This window comes from Aspergillus luchuensis, chromosome 5 (genome assembly GCF_016861625.1).
Source record: "Aspergillus luchuensis IFO 4308 DNA, chromosome 5, nearly complete sequence".
Lineage (NCBI taxonomy): Eukaryota > Fungi > Ascomycota > Eurotiomycetes > Eurotiales > Aspergillaceae > Aspergillus > Aspergillus luchuensis.
Window position 1 is genome coordinate 4,947,092 of NC_054853.1, and position 24,897 is coordinate 4,971,988.

Consider the following 24,897-nt stretch of genomic DNA (forward strand, 5'->3'; position numbering starts at 1 on the left):
CTTCTGATCCAGCAGGCCGGACAGGACCAGCAAACCCTTCACTTCCTCGGCGAGAACTCCTGCGCAGCGAACAGGAAGAAAAAGATGGTCGACCATAAGACACTGAACAGTTAGAAGATCACCCAATGATAATTAATAATCAGGCTAGGATGATCAGGGGGAACAGAAGAATTAAAAAATATCAACTAAGAATGGAAGAACATCCTCCCAGCTAAATCTCAACCAGCACAGGACAGTTGACTGGAGAAGTAAGATACAGTACTCCATAGTCATTCAGTGATTCATCACCAGTTTGGTGGGAACCCATCGAAGCCGGAACCCCCCATCCCCTCTTCCTTCCGGAGCATTGATATCACTCGTTTCTCCGAACCTCACTAATCTCCATACTCACATATTTCCAAACTCGACGGAGCCTGAGATACATTTACCCCATTTAAGATCTACTACCATGATGGAGATCAGGTCTATCGGCTGCTAGTCGGGGTTGCACTGGCCACCACTTTACCCACTTCTGATTTCCCACTACGGCCGGTCAACCAAGCAAACAAGGCTTTCTCCTTCTTTCTCTCTCCCTTTCAGGGTGAATTACTTACTTTCTGCGTTGAGGTATAAGCCTTGTCACAAGCTGCGGGCAATGACGCAGAAGAGGAGGGGGGGCACTAATCTGTAATCACATTTTCTCCATTATTCTTTTTAATTCTTTATTTTTAATAAAACTCTTTTTATTTTTCCCATTTTATGCCTTTCTTCGATGAGGCCCACGTCTCGGGGGAACTAGACCGCCCAGCCGGGTTCCTTCGCTCTGTTCCCCTTGGAATCGCCAACTGCCTTGGCCGTTGACGACTTGTACTTCTGCGGCGTCGGGTCCCAGCAAAAACCTCCTATTAGTGAATGTTTCCCCTTTCCAATTCGATCATTCGGATTTTGCCCCCATTTTGTAATATTCTATTTTGACCCATCTTTAATTTGATTATTTTATTCATTTTATTTTATTTGATATATTCAATTTCTGACATCTCTTCCCTCTGTGTGTTGGTAACAGACTGTGAGATCCCATCGGGATTTTACGCCTCACTTTCCGGTATAGTTCACCGTTCCCGCGATTTTGGCTGTTCGGGAGGGTTGGGCCAGTTCATACTTGTTACCTCTCAACTGAATTATTCAGAAAAATCTTATCCGAGCAAACAGAAAAAAGGCAAAAATAATACGAGATTATTGAAGAGGAAATTAACAAAGAAGGAAAAAAAATCATTATTTTCCTTGGAGAGGAAAGAGGGGGAAAAGATGGATAGGAAAACTGAGTATGTCAAAAAAGGAAAAGGAAAATAATAAATAGCGAAGAAATCATAAAAAGAAACAAAGTCAAGAAAGGGAAAAAGGAAAGAAATAGAATAGAATAAAATATAATAGAAAAAGAATTAAGCCCTACACGCTCATCGGTGTACTGAAAGGTAAGGTACGCTCTAATGGTGTAATTTATTTGCATCTAACTTGGTTCTTCTTGCTGCTGCTTCTTGTCTGGCTGCTGGCTTTTTGCTTTCTTGAATTATTGCTTTTTTTTGTTTTCGCCCATGACCATTCCGTGCATTTTCCCTGGGCCCCAGTGATCGCCCACCATGCTGCAATAAATCATCCCAGGATGGGGACCATCGAAGCTATGGAAAACTGCTGTCACGATCTGGCTTCCCTCTGCTGATCGACGCATCCTAGTTTCTGACTCCTCCAATAGTGATCCTTAACTGACTGATTATAAGCTCCCTGTGCTCCTCCCGGACCTGCAAGCGTGAGGTTTCAATGATGACTGGCAACTGAACAACACACCGCAACCCAAGGATAGTACTATACGAAACTGAAGAATCAAAAAGGGCCCTGAGGACCAGATACTATGTTGCCTACTTTAAGATCCGAACCAGATCGCCTTCCACTCTTGTGAACCCATCCTCCCCCCAGTGATTCCATTGTCAACGGGACCAAGGTTTACCAGATGCAATCATTAGTCCTTCCTCCTTCTTCTTTCATCGCTACAGAGTTTGGACACCCCAGGTTTGATCCGGGCCCGGAGCGGCTGCCGTTGAATTTGCCTCGGTCGACAAATGCTCGTCGATATCCCCCGCGGGATCTGCCTCTCCCTCGCTCTATGTCCGGTTCGGTTCCAGCAGACGACCCGCTGGACACTTCTGGACCCGTCAGGCGCCCTGGACATCCAGAGCTGCCTCAAGCCGCGACAACCGTGACCGCTGCAACCTCCGTATCCGCGGGGTTGTCGGGACCGGCCCTGCCTCCAGGACCTGCTGGCGCCGTCACCACTCACGAGTCTGTGACCCAACGTGTGGCCCCGGCCTCAGCCGACGAAGTGCTGCGACAACCCTTTTCGGTGGGCGACGCCTTCGCCTCATCGCGACTTCCACCATCGCTGGTAGGCCAGGGCATCCCACAAGCCACGCCAACAGCTTATGCGCAACCCTCCTTTGGAACGTCCCCTCCCGGTACAACGGCTCGGGCCTTGCCGCAAAAGCCCACTCGACGCACCAAAGCCCATGTTGCATCAGCATGCGTGAATTGTAAGAAGAAGCACCTGGGGTGCGATCCGGCACGGCCATGTCGAAGATGCGTTCTGTCAGGGAAAGAAGTGAGTATTATCATATCTCTTTAGTCGCTGGTCTATCTGTATTTGAAGGGATAGCATTGAACCTCTGGATGCCCCCAAGAGAAGGCAGCGGATTCATTGACACTGCTTGTTTTATGATCTATTACTGACACGAGCAGGCCACCTGTGTTGATGTTACGCACAAGAAGCGAGGAAGGCCGCCATTGAAGGCGGAAGAAGCATCGCTCAGAACCTATGCAGCTCATATGGACAATCGAGCGACACAGGGAGACCAGCACGGCCCCCAATCAAGACGTACCCTCCACAGAGCTACATCTTCGCGTGAGATTCGCCCCATGACAGATCTTCAGATGCCCGGGGTGCAGACGGGCGCCATGGCCATGAGAGCGTCGGCTGGACATCCACAGAGATGGGCCGCTCCCGTATACTCTCAGGCCATAGACCCGTCAATAATGCAGAGGAGTGTTGGGCACAGACGGTTTTCTTCCTCGGGCTCTGCACAGTCCATAACGGCGGCTTCTCCACCCGGGTATGTCCCGATGCCTGTTGGGTACAACCCTACATTGGGAGCAGGACGGATGCCCATGGGCATGGGAAGACCACTGTCATCTTACACACATCAAGGCATGAATCCTACTACCACGCCGCCCCAGTATCAACAGTCCTTTGTTCCAATTTCGCCCTATCCAGAAAGCGCCCGGATGTCGAATCGGATGCCAATGGGAGAATCTCCCATTTCGAGAGATCCACGGGAAGGCTATTTGGAATCGCCAGTAAGGCTTCCTCCCATTTATCCTCCCACGATGGGAACACCGGCCTCGGCATCGCAAGGGCACCGCCTGAGCGATCCATATCCAGGAGCTTGGTCGCCGCGGACGCGAGAAGAGTTTCTCCAGCAGGAGCACCGGCAACAAATGCCTTCGCATGGTTTCATTGACCCACTGTCGCCTAGCAGTCAAATGCGACACGCCGCATCTGACATGGGGTATGGGGAGCCCGTCCCTCGGCAGTTAGGACCCGCGTCAACGTCAGAGAGACACGCAATGCACATGTCGCTTGTACCCCCCTCGGACGACCCATCAACGAACGAGGCAGACACCGAGGGCAACAGACCAGCCAAGAGGCGCAAAATGGCCTTGGATGACATGGTGAACGACTAAGTTGTTGTTCTTCGCATTATACCTCCTACCCACCAAGGTCCCGATCGAGACATGCACACCCCATTCTTTTCTAATCGCTTGAGGAGCTACGCCGTCCTTGAAGCATTGAGGCTTGTAGCAGGAACTACGAAGATAACGATCTTAATGTGCACTTTCCTTTGTGTCATGTGTGCTCAATCTCGATCGCTGACCTATTGATTCCCTCCCCCACACCTACTCACAGCAATTTCCTTTGTCTCATACACCGTGCATACAATCCCCATTTTTTTGTTTTCTTTTTTGGAACAAAAAGTACATGACCCGTCGATCTACGTTCACCATTTTCCTTTGTCACATATTGTCACATCGCATGGATACAGGCATCGCTTCCTTCTTTATTTCTTGATCTGTTGCTGCATAGCGTGCATCTGTCTTTCTTTAACCATATACCTTGGGGGTTTTGAATGTTTTGGTCATCGTCATAGAAGGCGTTCGGTGGAGTCCAAACATCACATCATCATCATCATCATCATCATCATCATCGGCTTGATGTTTCATACTAAGTATTTATTGGGGGCAAATGGGAAGAAGGGAAACTAATGGGATGTATTAATAATTTGCGGACGAGGCCGTCTACACTCGGCACGGAAGCTGCAGGGCAGATACCACAGTACAGGTCATGACTGTGAAAATACTGAGATTTCATTTGAAGTTTAACTCGTCAAGCCGATTGCTTACTGTAGACGTAACATGCATTCCATGGCCAAGTTCTCATCCCATGATGACGGCCAACTGTTTCGTTCGGAGATGGAATCCTCCCCCACCAGTCTCCTCCCTGGCAATAATCTTCACGGGCAGTATACAGTAAGTACCGTACATATCCTTCCCCTGAATGGCCAGGGATCCCGACTTAGAGTTCTCTTTCCGAGAGCCATGAGCACAATCAAAGGGAGGCCCAGGCAAGGAGGCGCGATTTCCCAGATAATGAAATCACTGAAGAAGTTTTGCGATTCGATTGATCCCCATACATGTCTGCCAAATGATGCAAAATGAAGCATACCCGATCGCCACACTCCATGGCTGAGGTTCACAGTAGGGTTGCACAGTGTGCTACAGTCGCGAGACCAATAACCTATAAGAACAAGGCATGACCGAGTGGGTTCGTCTGCAGAAACTTGGTTGAGAATGTCGATTGGAGCAAGCTGAAGTAAGGACGTGGCATGTTAGTTGAAGGTCTAGATCATCCGCTACTTCCAGTACTACTACTCGCTAAATAATCTTTCCCTATCGCCATCACGGGACCGGGAAGGCGGTTCTGTTCCACCTTTCGGTAACTTTATTTTCCTTTTGGTTGAAGTTGAAGAATCCATTTGTTCCATATTTGAAGTAATGTGTCATTCGTGATATCTCCGATGATCATGATATGGTCGGGCTGCAGAAGGCGGATTGTTCTATGGCTGCGATTCTGTGACCAATGGGTTCTCTACCGCTTGTCATCTGCACGCGTCTTGCGGAACAATTCGGTTACGCCGTGCTTAACTTCTCACTGATACTTGTTTAGGACGTCGAATCTACTAACTGATCTATGTTTGGAGGCTATTATTCTTCTATCTACGTAACTGCGCGGTTCAAATCAGGTCTGGCTTCTAAGCCAGGCTACCGAGCTTCAGGGACCGTGCGGTAGTCCAGGCCCAACAATCCATGTCGTACTTGTATATTATAGGCTAAGAAGCCTATGACGACGTCCAGTCTTTGTCTGTTTGGAGCACATCTGCAGACTGTTCCTGTCTGGGTTGCAGGGATGGCGCCAACACCACACTGCCACGCGCGTCTGAGATCCATCTTACAATCTGCTCCCACGGGCCGGAGATCTATTGCCGATCCGTGATGATTATATGCCCACGTTTCCAGCTATCTAGATCGTGTATCACAACTTCTCAGTTCGATCTCCCTTGTATGACCGTGTTGTTATCACTTTCCTTCTCAGTGAATCAGACGCGCATAGCACTGGAATGTGTCTGTGGGGAGCTGCTTGTGGTAAGGTAATCGGCAACCCCTTCCAATTTATGGAGTCGACGTGTTCCATCTGACGTGTAACCTCCAATAGTATATATATTCAAGCGCTAGCCCGACTCTCTAGAACTCAGCCAGCGCATCCTCAATATCTCTCTGAGTACTAAGGACATTTTCTCTGGTGTCAGAACAATGAATACGCTGCTTATCCACCATTGGACCGCCCTTAACAACGCCCTCTCCTCCAACGATATTGGGCGCGATCTGGATGGCAAAACTCTGGACTTGGCCACTGTTGTGGCTGGTGCACGGTACGCCGTTATTTCTTATTATGCTTCATGCAGTTGGGGAAATCTGGAAGCTGTTGTTGGGCCGCTAACACGCTGTTAGATATGGAAAACGCGTCTCGCTTTCACAAAACACCCGCAAGCAAGTGCAGCGGTCGGAAGCGGTGTTGAAGAAACATTTGGCGGACGGGGAGCTAATTTACGGTTAGCCCTTGCTTTTCCGTTGCATCAGCGGATGGATATTCACATGCTATAGGCGTCAATACGGGTTTCGGTGGTAGTGCCGATACAACAACCGATGCCGTTAACAAGCTCCAAGAGAATTTACTGCAGATGCTCCAGGCTGGTGTTAAATTAGACGGATCAAGCCCGGTCCTTGCAGAGAAGCAGAAAGAGGATGTCCTGCCCCTGGACGACCCAACTTCCGCGACTATCATGCCGGAGTCTTGGACCCGAGCAACCATGATTATCCGATTGAACTGCCTTGCTTCAGGATATTCCGGCATCCGGCAGTCCGTTTTGGACGTGCTGCTCCAGATGATCGAGCAACATATCACGCCCCGAGTTCCGCTGAGAGGCAGTATATCTGCCTCCGGTGATCTCAGCCCACTATCGTACATCGGCGGAGCGATGCAAGGGCACCCATCTATCCGTGTTTGGAAGCGTGGTCAAAACTCCGATTGCCAAGTCAAAGGGGCTGATGTCGCCCTCAAAGAGAGTTCAATTCCAGTTGTCTGTCTGGATGCGAAAGAAGGCCTGGCAATCGTGAACGGAACGGCGACCTCTGCAGCCGTGGGTGGCCTGGCTTTGCATGAAACGCTTGGCCTCGCAGCTTTGAGTCAAATCCTTGCAGCAATGAGTGTCGAAGCCCTGCACGGTACTAGCGAAAGCTTCGATCCGTTTTTCGCCAGAGTTCGACCTCATCCCGGACAAACGACAGCTGCCAGTAATCTGTGGAAATTTCTTTCCAACTCGAAATTGCTCAATGACGGGGATGGATTCGGACAGGGAAGCCTACGACAAGATCGGTACTCGATTCGCACATCTGCGCAATGGATGGGTCCGCTTCTTGAAGACTTGGAGCTAGCATATCAGCAGATCTCGACGGAGCTGAATTCGGTAACGGACAACCCACTCATTGATACGGCTGGTGATAATGCTCGCATCCTACACGGCGGCAATTTCCAAGCGAAGTCAGTCACGAGCGCCATGGAGAAGACCAGGCTGGCCGTTCAATCCATGGGCCGTATGCTCTACGCGCAATGCACTGAGCTGATTGATGCATCCAAGAACAATGGGTTACCACCTAATTTGTCTGCCGACGAGCCTAGCGTGTCGTTCACGTTCAAAGGTGTAGATATCATGATCGCTGCGCTACAGTCGGAGCTTGGATTCCTCGCAAATCCTATCGGGAGCCACGTCCAGACAGCCGAAATGGGAAATCAGGCCTTGAACTCGCTCGCACTGATATCGAGTCGCTACACCTTGGACGCGGTTGCTGTCTTGTCGCAAATGGCAGCTGCCCATCTCGTGGCTATCTGCCAGGCTCTCGATCTCCGTGTGATCAATATCCAGTTCATGCGAACTCTAGAACAGGACTTTATGAAATTGATCAGTGACAGCTTCCAAGTTCACGCTGTGCCCAGAAGGAGCCTCCTGGCTCTCTCCAAGGAAGCTTGGGATGCCTTTGCCAAGCAAGTGGAACAGCTACAGTCCGTTGACTCGTGCAGTCGATTTCATCAAGCCGCTCGCGCCATTCTGCCTATTTTCATTACGGCATTGCCACCAAGCACTCCCTCCCCAGGCATTATCCAATCATGGATTGATACCCTAGGCTCTCAGGCGGCTGAGACATATCGCAAGACACGTGAGGCATATTGTAGGTGTCCAGATGCCACCCCTTACCTTGGGGCGGCGTCGCGGAAGATGTATACATTTGTTCGACAGACCTTAAAGCTTCCCTTCATAGTCGAGGGCACACTCTGGCGCCCAAGCGATTCAGCCAAGGCACCGGATGGCGAAGCGACGCCACCGCCTCTCCCTACGATGGGCGACGTGGTTGGCATCGCGTATGATGCCATTCGCCGCGGGTCTTTGTATACGGTAGCGGTGGAGTGTATCCGGGATGCGGAGCAAGACATGGCGCAGTGCCCTTACTGCTTTGCCAAGTAGGCAATATGCGCATCGATTGAAGGCATATGGGCTAGCTAATGGATATCTAGAATATACGAGCATGCCCTGCAAGTATCGACGGTAGTAGTTACTTTGTTTTTCTTTCTGTCTATTTTATCATGTCATATTATCCTAGCATCTGTTGAATTGATCTTACAGCATATTGTTCACATCTAGCGTTATCTACGAAGTATTGAGTGGCACAGAAGAATGGCGAGCGATGGTTGACTACTACCTTTGGACTGGCAACATGAGGCAAATACCTCCACTATGGCACGTTACGAGAAACCCGGACAAAGAATAACAGACGCCTGTTATCGCGCCGATCGGAGCAGACTAATGCAGCCTGACAGATGCCAACCGGCAAAGAATAAGTCGAGATGGCCACACCTGGGCAGATTTAGTGGCTGCACGGGGGCCGGGCCAGATGCTGTCATCACTGCCGGCAATCGTGCAATCGCCCTCCTCTCTTCTCCATCCATCTCCTCCTCTCTCGGCACGCTTGATACCAGCTACTGGACTAGCATCTTCTTGTTTTCTTTTTTTAACATTACTGTGATGTACCTCGGCAGTTAAGCAAATACTCTCATGCTATCACCAAGGTCAGCCAATTTGCAACCATGGTTCGTCTTGATCTCAACCAAGTTACAAATGCAGATATAGTTCTCACATTCAACACCATGATAAAAGCAGGTACACTCTTGCTGTCCAACCACATGGACCGAGATACATAATACTAACATTGCCCCTTCTTCCCCGCAAATCGGAAGCTAATCAAGCACCTCATCCAGCTTATCATGTCATCTTCACCCCAAACATGCATGATAATCGCCGGCAAGAATCACGCCATTGCATCCCGCAATGAGCATCGTGCATGTACCACCTCAACGTTCCAGGTCCGCTGACGTTGAGAGAGCTATATTAGAGCTGCAGGGTATGTCTAGGATATGGTTGTTCAAGAGCGGAGATTTGACTTTCCGACACATACTCCTGTACGATGGGTTTCTTACCCTTCACCACGAAAGCAGAGGAAGCGGGCGCAACCTCGGAGCAGGCTAGCGAAACCCTCAGTGTTATCGACGATGGCAATCTACAATATACGGTCGATGGGGGTGCTAACTCCTCCAAGCGCACGTACCAGGAGGCGAGTGGTGCTCCAATCGAGTCAAAGTCACCTCTGGGATACTCCGTAGGTGCGGTGACGGTTATTTTCCTGAACTTGAGTAAAATGATTGGAACAGGTGTTTTTTCGACGCGTGAGTACTCCTGCCATCTTTCCGAGGCCAGTTGAGCTTTGGGTGTGGGCGACAATGCTAACTGCTCGTATCAAGCATCTACTGTTCTCGACGGTGCCGGATCTGTCGGTCTGAGTCTCTTCTACTGGGTCATCGGCTTCTTCATGGCGGCGAGCATGCTCTCCGTGTACATGGAATTTGTGTCATATTTTCCCAGTCGGTCTGGCTCGGAAGTCGTATATCTGGAGCAGGCGTATCCTAGACCACGCTACTTCTTTCCGACGGTCTTTGCGATGCAGACTGTTCTGTTCTCATTCAGTAGCAGTAATGCTGTTGGTATGATGTCTCATCAGCCAGTGTATGTTCAGAGCTAATGTGGGTTGTACTACAGTACTTGCCGAATATCTGTTCAAGCTTGCGGACGCGAATACAACTGCATGGAAAGAAAAAGGTGTTGCTGTGGCGGCATACACCGTGGCCGTGCTGAGTATGTTCTGCCCTGGGAGAATTTATGGATTGGACTGATTATGCCAGTGCTGGCTTTCAACACGAAATGGTCTCTTTGGGTGGCCAATGCCATCGGTGTCGTCAAGCTAGTCACTTTGATCTTGTACGTGTACTAAGCATCTCTCTAGTTCATTGAAACTGACGAAGCAGTATTGGTATCGCTGGCCTTGTCGTCCTGGGAGGTCATACCCCAGTGAAAGACCCCTTGGTCAACTTCCGTGATGCTTTCTCAGGAACCTCTGGCGCATCGGTGTACGGTGCCACCAATGCTTTGGTCAAGGTGATGTTTTCGTATGCCGGGTACGAGAATGCTTGCAACGTTGTCAATGAGGTTAAGGTAGGTGACTATTCTTCGTGTCTGTTGTTACTGCACTAACGGGTTATATCATAGGATCCTGTCAAGACCCTTCGCTGGAGTGCCCCTGTTGCTCTCTTTCTTACAGCCGTGCTCTACATCCTCGCCAACATTGCCTACTTCTCCGCTGCGAGCAAGGAGGAGATCCTGAACTCGAATGTCACAGCAGCGAGTCTCTTCTTCGAAAAGGTCTTTGGCACATCCGGGGCTTCTAGGGCTCTAAACGTCTTGGTCTGTCTCAGCGCGCTGGGCAATCTTCTGGCTGTGCTGATCGGTCAGTCCCGTATGTTGCGAGAGTGTGGACGGTATGTCATATTCCATCAAATCAGCAGATGTCGTTCTAACATGGGTCTCGTACAGACAGGGTGTTCTTCCCTTTACGGAATTCTGGACTTCGACTCGTCCATTTGGAACGCCCCTAGGGCCCTACTTCCTCAAGTGGGCACTCACAGTCATCATGATTATCGCGCCTCCGGCTGGAGATGCCTTCAACTTCAGTACGTACCCGCCTGCTACCGTTTCGCACTTACCTAATTTATAAATTAGTCGTCGACTTGAGCATCTATCCCTCCAACGCTTTCAACTTCCTTCTGGCAATAGGTATCCTCATCACTCGACACCGGCGCCAGCGACTCAACTTCCCTCCATCCGGCTACCGAGCCTGGACTATATCCGTCTACTTTGCCATTCTCTCGAGTCTGTATATGCTCGTTGCGCCATGGTACCCCCCGTCCACCGGAGCAGACGGTGGAGACGTCAGCTTCTGGTATGCGACGTACTGTGTCGTGGGGATTGCAATGTGAGTTACCGTTTGATAACCTCTGTAGTTTCATCATACTCGAACAGCATCGCTAATAACATATCACATCCATAGTATCGCCGCTTGCGGAGTCTACTATTACCTCTGGGTTAAGATCCTCCCCCGGGTAGGCGGGTACGAGCTTCGTCAGACGATTATACATGTCGGGGGCGATGCGACTGCGCATAAGTTGGTCAGGGTGCCAAAGGCGCAGGTGGAGGAATGGGATCGGGAGCATGATGCTTCAGGAAGAGTGAGGAGGAGACATCATACTACTGAGATTGTAACGAAGACAGAGGAAACAGCTTAAGCAAGAAGGGGTACTTGCTTAGTGTTGTAGAATTATGGTGTAAAAATGACTCTTTGTTCGAGGAATCAACGACTTGTACTGATGTATGTCTTAGTTGACACCTTCTACTTATGGAGTATGATACCGCGATAGCTAATTATGAATTTGTGGCCAATCAACACAAACGTATTCGACATTCGTATTCTGCCATCACATGATGTATCATGTGCCAGCCTCTTGTGTTCGTCCTCCTCCATTGTCCAGTTGGAGAGCTGCAACCACCGACTCCTGGCCAGTAATGTTATATCCCTGGCTCTATTCTGTTCAGATTATCGTCAGACGACTCTCACTGAACTAGGTTCCTATGAACATCAGATCAATTTCCATATATCCTATTATGCTATAACAACAATTCAATCCCAACTAGTCATCTTCAACTGACGAGGCTAAACTGCAACCAGCTCTCGGACGCGCCCGCAACACTCTCTCTACAGAGAGCATCCCAACATCTCACCTATAGAGAAGAACAGGGTTGAACCGTTCCACAGAAATGCAGTCATATATACAAATAAATACTTTTACTTATCGGAAATAATATCCGACTACATACTATTTACTAGCAATGGGCACCCCCACATCGCAATCGGCTTCCCCAGCCTCAAGCGGCATAAAGCGAACCGCGATCGAAGAACCAAATACCACCACCGCCCGGGAAACCAAAAAGACCAAAAGCGTTCATGTGCATATACACGATGAGTCCACGGACAGAAATGAAGAAGCAGCATCAACATCCCTTCAGATCATCCCATTTCCAGAAAAGGTGAGCGATCACTACCACTACTAGTTACTATCAGACCTATCCCCACTCCCGATATATATAGTATACCCCCAATAGTACTATTACGCAGTATGAAATAACATAACCCAGCCCTCCATCAACGAAGAACGCAACCACGAAATCTCCTACATCGTAGTGAACAACGACTCCCACCCCCAAAGCACCATAATCCTCACGGGGCTAAAATGTCTCTTCCAAAAACAACTCCCCAAAATGCCCAAAGACTACATCACCCGACTCGTCTTCGACCGCACCCACTTCTCCCTCGCCATCATCAAACAACAACAGCAATGTCACCCCCATGAAGGCTCCGAAACCCCAGAAGTTCTCGGCGGCATCACCTTCCGCGAATTTCGCACACGGCAATTCGCCGAAATAGTCTTCTGCGCTGTAACCTCCCACCAACAAGTAAAAGGGTACGGCGCACACCTCATGGCGCATCTAAAGGACTATGTGCGCGCCACAGGGCCAGTCATGCATTTTCTCACGTACGCAGACAACTACGCGACAGGATATTTCCAAAAACAGGGGTTCACGAAGGAAATCACCCTGCCGAAGGCAACATGGATGGGGTATATCAAGGACTACGAAGGCGGGACACTAATGCAGTGTTCGATGCTGCCTAAGATCCGGTATCTAGAGGCGAGGAGAATGCTACTGAAGCAAAAAGAAACGGTCTTGGCGAAGATGCGCGCACTAAGCAGGAACCATATCGTGCATGCACCTCCTAAACAATGGAAACTGAAAATCACACCCATAACCAATCCCCTCTCTATCCCCGCTATTCTCGCAACAGGCTGGTCGCCAAGCATGGACGATTTCTCGCGCGAACACCGCCGCCACGGACCCCAGTTCAATGAGATGCGACGGTTCCTTAATGAGATCAGAAATCATAAGCAGGCGTGGCCGTTTCTGAGTCCGGTGAGTAGGGACGAAGTGCCGGAGTATTATGAGGTGATTGAGCAGCCGATGGATTTGGGGACCATGGAGGAGAAGTTGGAGAGGGATGAGTATGAGGGTCCGGAGCAGTTGATGAGGGATTTGAAGTTGGTGTTGGGGAATTGTAGGTTGTTTAATGAGCAGGGCACCGTGTATGTTAAGTGTGCTGGGGGGTTGGAGAGGTTTGTGAGGAGGGTGTTGGGGGAGATGAGTGGGTGGGAGGGGTTGCTTGATTGATTGACTGATTGATGGGTATGGTGTGAGAGAATCTTTGGTTGTCTTGTTACTACGGTGTTGGGACTATTGCTTGATGTGATGTGGTGGGCGGAGTTGGGGTTGATATTGGCAGACATGGGGTCTTTTGCTCAAGTTCTCCGGTATACATTATTTTCTTAGAAAAGGAGGCTTTTGGTGTTTAATTCTTGCATGAGAGGTTCGCTGATATATACGTCTAGTCTCAGTTCTTTACCTGACTGCATGGTAGTAGTTGTCATCATAATCATTATCTATTACAGAGGACCTAGCATCCTCCTCCAATCTAACGAACCAACAATACCATCAATAAACAAATAAATAAAAAAGACCAATCACAAAAACAACCACATCCCGACCCTCTTCACCTTCCCTACCACCCCCTTCTCACTCCTGAACCCTCCATCCCCATCCCCATTACTACTACCCACCCCATCATCATCCTCCTCAACTGCTCTCCCCCCCACAACCTCCAAATTCCACCGATCCGTAACCAAATCCATAACCTCCAACTTGACCAACTTGGTCCTCTTAACCAACTTCCACACCAAAAACATGACCAACATAATCGGCAACTCAATATAATACGAGACGAAGTCCACGGCCTTGAAATGCGGACTAAAGCAGGACCAACCCTGCACCAGAATCAGAACGACATTCAAGACGATAGCGAGAATCGGTCCCACGGGATACGTCCAGTTCTTGTACGGGAGGAGATGTTCCAGGTTCTGTTTGCGGATGGCGGCGCGGAAGCGTAGGGAGGCGAGGCCGATGAAAGTCCAGGAGAGTTGATTGGAGACGCCGACGATACTGTACAATAGTAACATTAGTATTTATGACGAGGATGGAATGGAATGGGGTGGGTGGGGATGGGCATACTTCTGCAGCCATGACCATAGTTGGCCTGCGCCAATATAGCTCGCTCCGAAGCAGAGTCCACTGATTACGGAGGTGGCGAGGACTGCTACCCAGGGGACTTGGAAGCGGTTCAGGTGGCCGAAGAATCGTGGCGCGTAGCCGTCTACGGCGAGGGTGTAGAGAAGACGGGAACCAGCGAAGAGGGCGTGGTTGGCGGCGGAGATGACGCTGGTCATGATCACGGCGTTGATGAAGCTGCCGGCCACAGCACTGCCGGCTTCGACGAAGACGATGGTGAAGGGGCTGGTCGCGGTGGTTTCGGAGGATAGGTTCGGGTAGTTGTAGGGGACGTCCAGACCGATGAGGACGATGGAGACGATGTAGAAGAGGATGATGCGCCAGAAGACGTTGCGGACGACTCGGGGGAGGTTCTTGGCCGGATCTTTGGTTTCACCGGCGGTGATGGCAATGGATTCGGTGCCGCCGCTGTGGAGTTGTTAGTACGGATGTTGTTTGAATGGGGGAGGGTAACGTACTAGGCGAAAGAGGCTGTGACGAAGACAGAGGCGAAGCCGCCGATGCCTCCGACGAAGGGGGCTTCGCCGGTGTAGAAGTACTTGTTGCCGATGTATTTATGCTGGGTGTTTGCGCCGCAGTTGACGACGATGCCGAGGATGATGAAGATCTAGCATTTGATTTAGTATGTTGTGGAAAATTTGGTAGAAGTAGGGGGAAACATACGATGATAGTCACCACCTTGAGAAGACTAAGCCAGTATTCAACCTGATAGACAGTCAGTATATGAAAACACATTAGATAGCTGTAACAAACCTCGCCATAAACCTTGACCGACAGCATATTCAGCGCAATAACCACGACCAAAAATATCAGGCTTATTGCCCATCCCGGGAAATTATCCGTCCAATACTCCAGCAGCAACTGAAGCGCAATAATATCCGACGCCGTCGACACCGCATCATTGAACCAGTAGTTCCAGGTCAGAGCAAAGCCCAGAGCATCATCAACAAAGCGACTAGTTCCTTGTCAGCATGCCATCATTGACAACCCCAAGACCAACTACTCACCCAGCGAAAGTACAAAACGAACCCGCAACAGGGATAAACGCCGCCATCTCACCCAGCGACAACATGGTAATAAACACAATGACACCACAGATGGTATACGAGATCAGCATCGACGCCGGCCCACCGGTGGCCAGCGCCTTACCCGTTCCCAGGAACAGCCCCGTACCAATGGTGCCGCCGATGGCGATCATCTGCACCTGGCGGGGAGAGAGCTTCCGGGCCAGCTTATTCGCATTGATATAAGGAATCTCTGGCTCCAGATAATCGGTAGCTAAGGTGCTGGGGTCCTTGGCATTACGCTCAGCCATGGGCTCGCCAGGAGCCATAGGGCGTTGCTTTTCGATGTCATGAACACCCATGGTGGTGGTGGTCTAGACGCTAAGAGGGGGCCATGTTAGCTTAGCTGGGGTGTTCTGCATCGAGAGATATCGGAAGTATGCCGAGACTCACCGATGATTGAGATTTGAACCAGTCAATCTCAGCCTTATAGTTGAGCTCTTCCCGAATAGGCAAGTGTTGGAGACTGGGCAGAGAGACACCACGTGATCCACCGTGGAGAAGCTAAAAGTCGGCCGTCAAAAGTGGCAGCTGGAAACTACTAGTGATCTAAGTTGTAGATACTAGCAGTAGTGTCTGCATGGCACGCATGAACGAAATAGATGTTATCAAAGGGAAGAGTGCATCCCCGCGAACGACACTCATGTCGCCATTACATCCTGACGCTGAAAATTTGCTCTTTAGCGGATGGCGTGCTCGATTGGTGTTACGTACAACGAATGGAAGGGCGAGGGAATCCTTTGGGGATGAAGAGACGGTTTGCCGACTGCCGCCTGGGGTTCTCCACCCGCTCGGCTAACTTTAACCATACATAGTACATACTTACAAGAGGCAGCTTTGATCTACTAGATTCACTACATATCACCACATTCATTCATTCAATCAATCAAGGAATTTCCTCCCCAAGGATAATTGTATCGTGCTATATACATGGCTATGCTGCCGGAATCTCATAAACTTTTGACACTCTCCGCTGATGAACAATGAAAGAAAACTGAGACAGAAAGGGATATATCCACCAAAGACATAATAATGTATACACTTCAAAATCACCCCAGCAAGCCCGCAGCCAGCGACTCCAGATCTTCCAGTGTCTCGATCTGCTCCGGTGCTTTGCCAGCCGGTTGAGACTTCTTGGCCTTCTTGGGTTTGGGCTCTTCCTCGCTCGCTTCGTCTGCAAAGGAAACCCGCGCCTTCTTGCTGGGCCGGAGGACTTCCTCGTCTTCGTCGGAGGCGAGCCCGCCCTCCTTGTACGGAATCTGGACCAAATCCCCTCCTTCTTCCTCCATGGCAAGAAGCTCGCGCTCGCGGGCCTTGCGCTTCTCCTTCTTCTCGCGCTTCTTCTGCTTCGCGACTTCCTTGTCCTCCAGATCCGCTTGCCGAGTGCGCTCCGCCTCCTCCGCCAGGAACTTCGCCTGCTGCTCCTTGGCGTCGCCCTTGGCCTTGAACTGTTCTTCATCCTCCATTTCGTAGATCTCATGGGCGTTGCCTTCATCATCGTAGATAAGCTTGGTACCCTTGCCCTTGAACTTGAGCAACTTCTTCTTCGACTTGAGCAGCTTCTCACGACGTTTAGAGTCGATGACCAGGGCATCCTTGCCATCAAGGTGTACCACCTTGGGTCCCTTCTTCTCCGTTCCGTCCTCTGCATCCTCCTCATCCTCGGAGCTAGATCCTGCGACATCCAGGTCCTTGTCTCCGGCCGCGAAGCGACGCTTGACGGACAGGAAGTCGTCATCCTCATCCGCATCGGCAGTAGCCTGGTTCGTCTCCACAATCGTGCCGTCATCGTTGATAAGCTTGTGGTAATGGTCGGCCAACACGTCCTGGTTCCGACGCTCGAACATGCGATCATACTTCGTGCGCACCTGCGTCTCATCCTTCTTGGTCTTCTTCTTCTCGCCCTCTTCGCCAGACTCGTCATCGCTGGACAGGTATGCCGTAGCACGGGGCGCGTTCTTCCGCTCCTTGGTATCGTCACCCTTGATGAACTTGATGCGGGGTGCACCAGGAAGACCCATGCTACCCGCAAACTCATCCAACTTCAGCTCCTTGATGTTGAAGATTTCCTTGTCCTTCTGAACGTAGACCGACTTGGCGTAGGAGATGAAGGCCTTCTGGCCCAGGTACTTCAACTCGGGGTCCTTGAAGCACATATTCTGCAGCTGATCTTTGATGCTCTGTTGCTTGTTGGCCTTGATGTTGATGCGTTCGACCTGAACCTTCTTCTGCTCCAGACGCTTCAACATGCCCTTCTCCTCACTAGGATCCAGGAAGAGCACGGCACGACCATCGCGCTCGTATCTTGCTGTACGACCAACACGGTGAATGTAGGTATCAGCGTCTTCGGGACAGTCAAGCTGGATAACCCAGTCGACGGCCGGGAAATCCAGACCACGTGCAGCAACATCAGTGGCGAACAGAACCGCATGTTGCGCCGATGAGAATTTGGTTGTAATGTCGAGTCGACCACCCTGCTTCTGCCGTCCGTGGAGGTGCATCAACGGGATACCGGGTTGCATGTGACGGAAGGATTCGTAGACAAAGCGCACCTGCTTTCCTGACGACAGGAACACGATCGTCTTGGACTTCAAGTTGCTGCGAATAAAACTCCAGAGAACATCGAGTTTCTGTGGAAGGGGCGTAACGACGTAGTGTTGCTGAAGCTTGGACGGCGTCGCGGAGGAGGCCGTTTCATGAACAGCCACATATTCGGGGTCCTGCAAGCTCAGCCGAGCCAAGTCCGACACCTTCTTCGTCTGTGTAGCACTGAAAAGTAACGTCTGGCGCTCCTTCGGAAGATGACCGATAATGGCGTCCACCGTCTTCTGGAAACCCATATCCAGAATGCGATCCGCCTCATCCAACACGAGCATCTGCAGGTTGTGCGTCTCAAAGAACGAAGTCTGATCCAAGTGCTGCAACATACGACCAGGCGTACACACCAGAATATTCATCCGTCCCAACCTCTCTTGCTCCTCCCGCAGACTCTTCCCACCAATAACCAGACCGGCGGAGAACGTGTGATAGCGACCGACTTTACGGAGGACTTCGAAGATCTGAATCGCGAGTTCGCGGGTAGGAGACAGAACCAGAGCACCCAATCCATCGTGCTCTGACCACTGCTTGCGGTATAGGTTTTCCAGGATGGGAATCAGGAAGGCCAGTGTTTTGCCGCTTCCCGTCTTTGCGGCACCAAGAATATCGCGGCCCTTGAGCGCATGGCTGATCGCACGGGACTGAATATCGGTCAAAGTTTTGTAGTGTGACGAGGCAAGTCCGGACGCGGTGGGTTCAGACAAAGGCAGATCGGTGAATTGTCCGATGGTTTCCTTGACATCCAAATCTTCGACCCTTTTGATGAGAGAGTTCAAATCTTCTTGGACACGCTTGCGCTTGAGGTTACCGCCGCGCTGAGCCTTTGAGTGTTTGCCATTGCGGGAACCATTCATCGGAGCCATGATGGGCTCGTCCAGATAAAATACTCACGTTAATGAGCACCAACGAAGGAAAGCAGACAAACGAAAGTGGACTGGTTGCTGGGGAGAGAAAGCGAATCTCGAAGAAAGGCGCGGGCGGTGAAGCAACTTTTTTCTCTTCGGAGTTTAACCTCGCGGGTTCCTGCTGACTCATCGCCGCGATAAGACGGCGCTTATCGGCGTGTGCCTTTCAGCAGCCATGCGACAGTCCCGACCCGGCGAATTCCTTCCTTCACTCCCCAACCTCTGTCACCATGGCCGACGATGAGCAAGATGCTTTGGACGCGCTTGAGCGTGAGGCCTCTGACTTTGTTAAGGTATGCTGCCTCGGAACATTTCCACTACAATGACACCCAGACTAACTTTAGACAGGATGCAGAAATTGACCGCATTCGGAAGGCGTTCTCCTTAGACGCGTGAGTTACCGGCCTCCTATTATACCTACACTGCATGCTGCTATAGACCTATGAAGAGGCTGACGGACGGAATATTCTACCAGTTATGCGGTCCTTGATCTCCAACCAGGTGTCCCCGAATCCGACATTAAAGTCCAGTACCGCAAAAAGTCCCTTCTCATCCACCCCGATAAGACGAAGAATCCGGCCGCCCCCGATGCTTTTGATCGCCTCAAGAAAGCGCACACAGCGCTTATGGACGAAAAGTCGCGCACATACTTAGACGAATGTATCGCGGACGCGCGACGACTTTTGATCCGCGAACACAAGTACTCGCTAGACTCGGAAGAGTTAAAGACAGACGAATTTAAGAAAGAATGGCGCCAAAAGACAGTGCAGGTACTCTTAGAAGAGGAGGCACGGCGGCGAAGACAAGCCAAGGCCAAGCTTCAGGAAGAAGGTCGGGAGAGGCGCAAGGAAGAAGAGGAGTTGGAGGCGCGGAAGCGGAAACGGGACCAGGATAAAGCGTGGGAAGATAGCCGTGAGGAGCGCATAGGCAGCTGGCGAGATTGGCAGAAGGGGGTGAAGAAGGATGGGGACAAGAAGAAGAAAAAGAAGATGAAGGTATTGGGGTGAGACTGGGCAGGTGTTCCAGTTGCCTGCAAGACTTGCAGTGGTAGAAGTATTTCAACTTGGTCAACTGGCGTTGAGCGGATATATTTGCACCCGGGACGGACTGGTGTTTATAACATCACCATGATTATATTGCTATTTACCACTACTGTTCTTTCATACTATTGATAATAAGTAGCTGCTGTCACATTACTCATAGTGCTCAAGCTTTTGACATGCAATGGTCATCCACTCGAATATAAACTCTGCTGTTTACTTGATTTCCTGCATAGAAGTAATAATATCAGCCGCGATAAGAAAGCGGTCAAGGCAGATGCGGGGCAGAAAGAACATTCCAGCGCCTTTTTTATTATCTTCCCCTCCATCGCTCGGGTTCATGTGGCCTCTCCGCAATCATCCGTCGTGTCTGAGAGCTGCATTTTTGAGAATTGTTTGGAATTGCATGTGTCTCATCCCTATATAATTGCCCCTTTTATCTTTACTATTCTCGCCCGATAGAAAGACATACACCCTTGCGTTGCACCTCGGACCCTTTCCCGAGAGATAAACCACACAGCCAACCGGCTTACATCAATCCCTCTCTTTCCCCCCCGCGAGTCATCGCATCCACTCCATACCCTAGCTACTAACTAGTACTACTCCAACCACCTCAACCTCACTCCTTCCCTTCCCTTCTTCCTTTTCTCACCATATATATATACATACATATCAACACTCTTCCACCACGACAATCAACCAATCAATTACCCACCATGACCGACTCAATACCACCTACCCCCAATGGCCTACCCACCACCACATCAACACCAACAACCTCAACCACAGACACAACAACCACCACAAACACATTCCCACCCTCAACAACCCCCTCCCTATCCAGCATAATCACCCACTGCCACACCAAAATCCACACCTTCCTCTCCGAATCCCACCCCGCCGACTCCCTCCTGGCCAAAGTCCAACTCCAAACCCGCACCTCCCTCAACGTCATCTCCACCGCCCTCCACCGGTACCCTCTCAACGAGCTCTCCCTCTCCTACAACGGCGGCAAAGACTGTCTCGTGCTCCTCGTCCTCTTCCTCGCCAGTCTCCACCCCCACCCCGCCCCCGAAGACGGCGGCCTCACCTCCATCCCCGCGATCTACGCCCTCCCGCCGGACCCTTTCCCAGACGTCGAGGAATTCGTCCAATGGTCCGCCCGCGCATACCATCTCAACGTACTCAAATACACGACGGACCCGCCGCGCTCAACGATCAAATCCACCTTTGAGGATTACCTGTTCGTCAACCCGGGAGTGAAAGCGATTTTCGTCGGAACGAGACGGACGGATCCTCATGGTGCCAAATTGACCCATTTCGATCGCACGGATAGTGGGTGGCCGGATTTTGTGCGCGTGCATCCTGTGATTGATTGGCATTATGCGGAGATTTGGGCCTTTATTCGCCATTTGGGGTTGAGGTATTGTGGGCTTTATGATAGAGGGTATACGAGTTTGGGGGGTACTGCGGATACGCATCCGAATCCGAAGTTGAGGGTCGAGGTGGATGGTGAGAATGCTGGGGAGGGGGTGGAGGAGGGGCGGTATAAGCCGGCTTATGAGTTGACGGAGGATTTGGAGGAGCGCTTGGGACGCAATTGATTGTCTGTGGTAGTGTCGATGTTGGTTTTGGCCGTTGTCTGAGTCGAGGATACTCGTCGTCCGCTCAATGCTCCCTTCTCCGTGTATAGACCTGTTTTGGAGTCAGACCCTATGTACTCTTTGCCTCCCCTCCTATACCGATGTGTTTCCCCGCATGTCACTCCTGAGCGTTTCACTCTCTTCTCTCGTGTTTCACCATTACTATCCCGATAGATGCATACACTGGCTGCATGTCTTCAACTTGTTTGGCTTACATTCGGCACCGTGATGGTCGCAGTTGCATAACGCTTTTCCATTGACAAATTGTAGACTGCGCTGATAACTTGATGCTAAGAGCTAAACATGCATGGCTAGGCAAATGCTAAAGTACCACTTATGTCCTCCCAACCTGTGAATTCCCTCTCGCCGCAAACCTTTGGCCTCCAGGGTCCAGCGGTAACAGATACAGACCTTTAAATCGGCATCACTCTGCGAATCATAGAATCACTGGTGTCATCAAGAAATCAAGAACAGATAACAAAACCCATACAACCTACAAAAGCTCGAAACCAGCACAAAACTTCGAAATGGGCAACAGTTTAAAAAGGGGAAACAAAATCATATGTTAGTCAACCATGCACCATTGTAAGATATGCGGGCTCTGACAGATAGCTGGACAGCCTGCTGTGTTCGTCGAAGATGCTTCATGGAAGGGCAAAAAGGCGACCCCTGCAAATACCAAAAGTCGCTCCTGAGAGTTGCAACACTTGGTGTTTGAAGGAAACATTAGGAAGAGAGAGGATGCGTACGTATGGAGGACTTGGGGCACTTCGATTTCACGGTGCTGCAATCCAAGCATCACTTAGACAACCGACCGAGGCGAAGTCACAATAACCTCCCTGCGAGAGGAAATCGGAGACAAGGATCCTGCCTTAATCTCCTTACGAGGGCTGGATCGTTCGGAACGAGATTCAACGCAGGACGCGGTGGGAGTGGCGAAATTGGCCTTGGAGGAAGAGCCCGAGGAATTTTCATTCCACACTCCACGTCGTCCACGATACAAAGGTGTATTCTCCAGACCTCCTGGTCCATTGCGGGGAGTCCACGAGTTGAACCTCATGTTGCTAGCCTGACTCTTCGCCAAATACCTGCTTGTCCTGTCAGTAGAGCCCGAACGGGGTTAAATTCATGAGTGCATACGATGGGGAGATGGATGTAGCAGGAGTCCAAGCTGCGCCCATGCCAACAGGTGACACATAGCTACCCTGCGAATTGGGGCTGAGGTGAGATGCAGTCTGCTGAAGACGGTTAATAGAAGGCGATGGAGTGGAACCCTGAACTACCTCGACCGAATAATTGTATTCGCCAGCACGATAGGCGCGGCGCTCGTTACTCTGCTGCTTGAGAAGTTTCTGGGCCTTAGTGTCGGCGAAGCGAAGAAGCAACTTCACACCGTCTTTGGCAACCGCATTATGATATTCAGACAGGACTTTTTCAGCGATTTCACGGGATTCAAACCTAGTACGAGGTCATCAGTCCAAGGTTCATACCTTTCATCCGAGTGTTTCGGTAACAACTACTCACCGGGCAAATCCAACTTCCTTGCTCACTCCAGTCTTCTCGTCACGGCTGATCTTCTCCGAGATGACATGGTACGGCTCAAAGTGATGACGGAGATCCTGTAGTTATGGTCAACTTTATTTGGATGGTTCCTTATTAGAGCTTGCTGCTTACGGCCTCTGTCCACTCAATCGGAATGTTGGTACAATAGATGTTAGTGGATGACTTGTCTTCAAGGTCCTTGAGACGGGAGTTGCGAGATTTCTGGAATTGTGAGTTTCAATGGTACGATGACTGGTAGCCTGAAATATACCTGAGCAAAGCTAGCCTGGTAGCCAAGATAGAAGAAACCGCGAATACAGTTTTCACAAGACTCAAAGTTGTAGTACTGAACAAAGCCGAACCTATGAGTGCAGTCAGCATATATCTCATCAGCCGTGGAACAGGCTCTTGCATACCCTTTGCAAAGGCCTGTATCCAAGTCCACAATTGCTTTGCATCGATCTATCTTTCCAAAGCGAGAGGCATAGGCATGCAGCATCTCATCCGTAGTCTCTGGAAGAAAGCCTCGAATGTAGACGTTGGTAATGCCCTCCCGGTTTTCCAGGCACTTGGCAAGGGTCAGTTCAGAAGGGTTTGTCCACATAGCAGGCACAGCCCGTGGAATCGGCGGATCTTGCTGGGTTAGGCTTTCCAGATCCTGAAGGATGTATCCAGTAGGAGTCTTCATCATCTGGAAAGGTAGACATGCAGGTCCCGACTGGGGAAAGCTGTTATAACCATAGCTAGGCAGTCCAGGGCCTTCCAGGTTCGGGGTGGCTCCATGGTAGAAGTCTCCTGCAGGGCTGGGAACCACTGGGCATGGGGAAGCTAAGCCCGGATAGATGCCAGTGGGGGGTAGATACGGGTTCTGATCATAAGGAAGACCACCGAAGAAAGCTCCATTGGGGAGAAGAACAAGGGGATTATAAGGAGGCACAGCTAGCGGCATGTTGCTCTTGAGACCATTGTACTTGGCCCCGGGACGCTGACCCTGGATGTTCAAGCCCCCAAGCAGAGTGGACAGTCCACGAGTATCAGGAGCCTGAGCGGATTCAGAAACAGCAGTATGCATGGTGCCGTGTCTATGCGAGTCAATCTCTGCAGTAATTGTTAGTGATGTTGGGTTTGAGCACCAAAAAGGCAGGTAATGAGATGGACGTCGACACAAGATAGGTTGCTTCAGACCAACAGGGATTAACACTTACTTGAACCAGCAGAATAGCCGTGTGGATCGGGGGAGTTGGGATCTGTAGCGGCAGTTAGATAGGAAGCAAGATCCAAACCCCCAGATAACATAACATACACGATAATAGAGTAGCTAGGGAAGATGGAAGTAAGCCAGTACGCAACGAATGACTGGAACACGGTGAAGATGATGTGGGAGCTGAAGAAGTTGAAGGATGAAGAGGGGTCGACATCGATAGAAGGTCGCTGTTCGTAGCAACTGCCTTTCTGGAAGAGTGTGTTGAGTGGAAGCCACTCTGGGCAGGAGCATTGAAGGCACCACTTTCCTTCCGGCGGAGTCGATGAAATGACGCGTCAGGAACCTGGACGTATCCTGGGTTACCAGAGCCGTTCTGGTCATCAAAGACTGAATGGTTCATGTTGGCCATGCCTATTGGGAATACTTTGATGGCTGGTATAGGATGAGACGGGTTATAGCTATCCGGTTACGGGAAGGATTAGAGATGCGGAAGAGAACAAGAATTCTATCTATAAGAGATCTACGCGGGGTT

At 50.5% G+C, this 24,897-nt stretch overlaps 10 protein-coding genes across 10 annotated transcripts; 7 read left to right on the forward strand and 3 right to left on the reverse strand.

Annotated features, from left to right (window-relative positions):
* Positions 1-1,984: 1,984 nt before the first annotated feature.
* sclB (putative C6 transcription factor) lies at positions 1,985-3,768 on the forward strand (the record flags this gene model as incomplete). The annotated part of the gene is made up of 2 exons (XM_041691565.1): positions 1,985-2,629; positions 2,767-3,768. The coding sequence occupies 2 exons, from the start codon at positions 1,985-1,987 to the stop codon at positions 3,766-3,768; spliced, it is 1,647 nt and encodes a 548-aa protein (XP_041545037.1).
* Positions 3,769-5,952: 2,184 nt separating this feature from the next.
* AKAW2_51617S (aromatic amino acid ammonia-lyase) lies at positions 5,953-8,219 on the forward strand (the record flags this gene model as incomplete). Its single annotated transcript, XM_041691566.1, has 3 exons — positions 5,953-6,071; positions 6,151-6,251; positions 6,304-8,219. 3 exons carry the CDS (start codon positions 5,953-5,955, stop codon positions 8,217-8,219), a joined length of 2,136 nt encoding a protein of 711 aa, XP_041545038.1.
* Positions 8,220-8,489: 270 nt separating this feature from the next.
* AKAW2_51618S (uncharacterized protein) lies at positions 8,490-8,795 on the forward strand (the record flags this gene model as incomplete). The annotated part of the gene is made up of 1 exon (XM_041691567.1): positions 8,490-8,795. One exon carries the CDS (start codon positions 8,490-8,492, stop codon positions 8,793-8,795), a length of 306 nt encoding a protein of 101 aa, XP_041545039.1.
* A 421-nt stretch (positions 8,796-9,216) lies between these two features.
* On the forward strand, positions 9,217-11,425 carry AKAW2_51619S (high affinity methionine permease; the record flags this gene model as incomplete). The annotated part of the gene is made up of 9 exons (XM_041691569.1): positions 9,217-9,475; positions 9,551-9,790; positions 9,846-9,941; positions 9,989-10,064; positions 10,112-10,298; positions 10,353-10,621; positions 10,677-10,813; positions 10,863-11,115; positions 11,191-11,425. The coding sequence occupies 9 exons, from the start codon at positions 9,217-9,219 to the stop codon at positions 11,423-11,425; spliced, it is 1,752 nt and encodes a 583-aa protein (XP_041545040.1).
* A 601-nt stretch (positions 11,426-12,026) lies between these two features.
* AKAW2_51620S (bromodomain-containing protein) lies at positions 12,027-13,418 on the forward strand (the record flags this gene model as incomplete). The annotated part of the gene is made up of 2 exons (XM_041691570.1): positions 12,027-12,224; positions 12,333-13,418. The coding sequence occupies 2 exons, from the start codon at positions 12,027-12,029 to the stop codon at positions 13,416-13,418; spliced, it is 1,284 nt and encodes a 427-aa protein (XP_041545041.1).
* A 350-nt stretch (positions 13,419-13,768) lies between these two features.
* AKAW2_51621A (amino acid permease) lies at positions 13,769-15,735 on the reverse strand (the record flags this gene model as incomplete). The annotated part of the gene is made up of 6 exons (XM_041691571.1): positions 13,769-14,243; positions 14,313-14,777; positions 14,828-14,976; positions 15,033-15,074; positions 15,123-15,324; positions 15,377-15,735. The coding sequence occupies 6 exons, from the start codon at positions 15,733-15,735 to the stop codon at positions 13,769-13,771; spliced, it is 1,692 nt and encodes a 563-aa protein (XP_041545042.1).
* A 747-nt stretch (positions 15,736-16,482) lies between these two features.
* Positions 16,483-18,894, reverse strand: dbp4 (RNA-dependent ATPase HCA4; the record flags this gene model as incomplete). Its single annotated transcript, XM_041691572.1, has 1 exon — positions 16,483-18,894. One exon carries the CDS (start codon positions 18,892-18,894, stop codon positions 16,483-16,485), a length of 2,412 nt encoding a protein of 803 aa, XP_041545043.1.
* A 272-nt stretch (positions 18,895-19,166) lies between these two features.
* Positions 19,167-19,943, forward strand: AKAW2_51623S (uncharacterized protein; the record flags this gene model as incomplete). Its single annotated transcript, XM_041691573.1, has 3 exons — positions 19,167-19,229; positions 19,285-19,328; positions 19,412-19,943. 3 exons carry the CDS (start codon positions 19,167-19,169, stop codon positions 19,941-19,943), a joined length of 639 nt encoding a protein of 212 aa, XP_041545044.1.
* Positions 19,944-20,692: 749 nt separating this feature from the next.
* AKAW2_51624S (FAD synthase) lies at positions 20,693-21,580 on the forward strand (the record flags this gene model as incomplete). The annotated part of the gene is made up of 1 exon (XM_041691574.1): positions 20,693-21,580. The coding sequence occupies one exon, from the start codon at positions 20,693-20,695 to the stop codon at positions 21,578-21,580; it is 888 nt and encodes a 295-aa protein (XP_041545045.1).
* An 841-nt stretch (positions 21,581-22,421) lies between these two features.
* AKAW2_51625A (putative RNA binding protein MSSP-2) lies at positions 22,422-24,765 on the reverse strand (the record flags this gene model as incomplete). The annotated part of the gene is made up of 8 exons (XM_041691575.1): positions 22,422-22,707; positions 22,760-23,077; positions 23,144-23,238; positions 23,294-23,383; positions 23,433-23,523; positions 23,578-24,259; positions 24,367-24,408; positions 24,465-24,765. 8 exons carry the CDS (start codon positions 24,763-24,765, stop codon positions 22,422-22,424), a joined length of 1,905 nt encoding a protein of 634 aa, XP_041545046.1.
* Between the last annotated feature and the right edge of the window lie 132 nt (positions 24,766-24,897).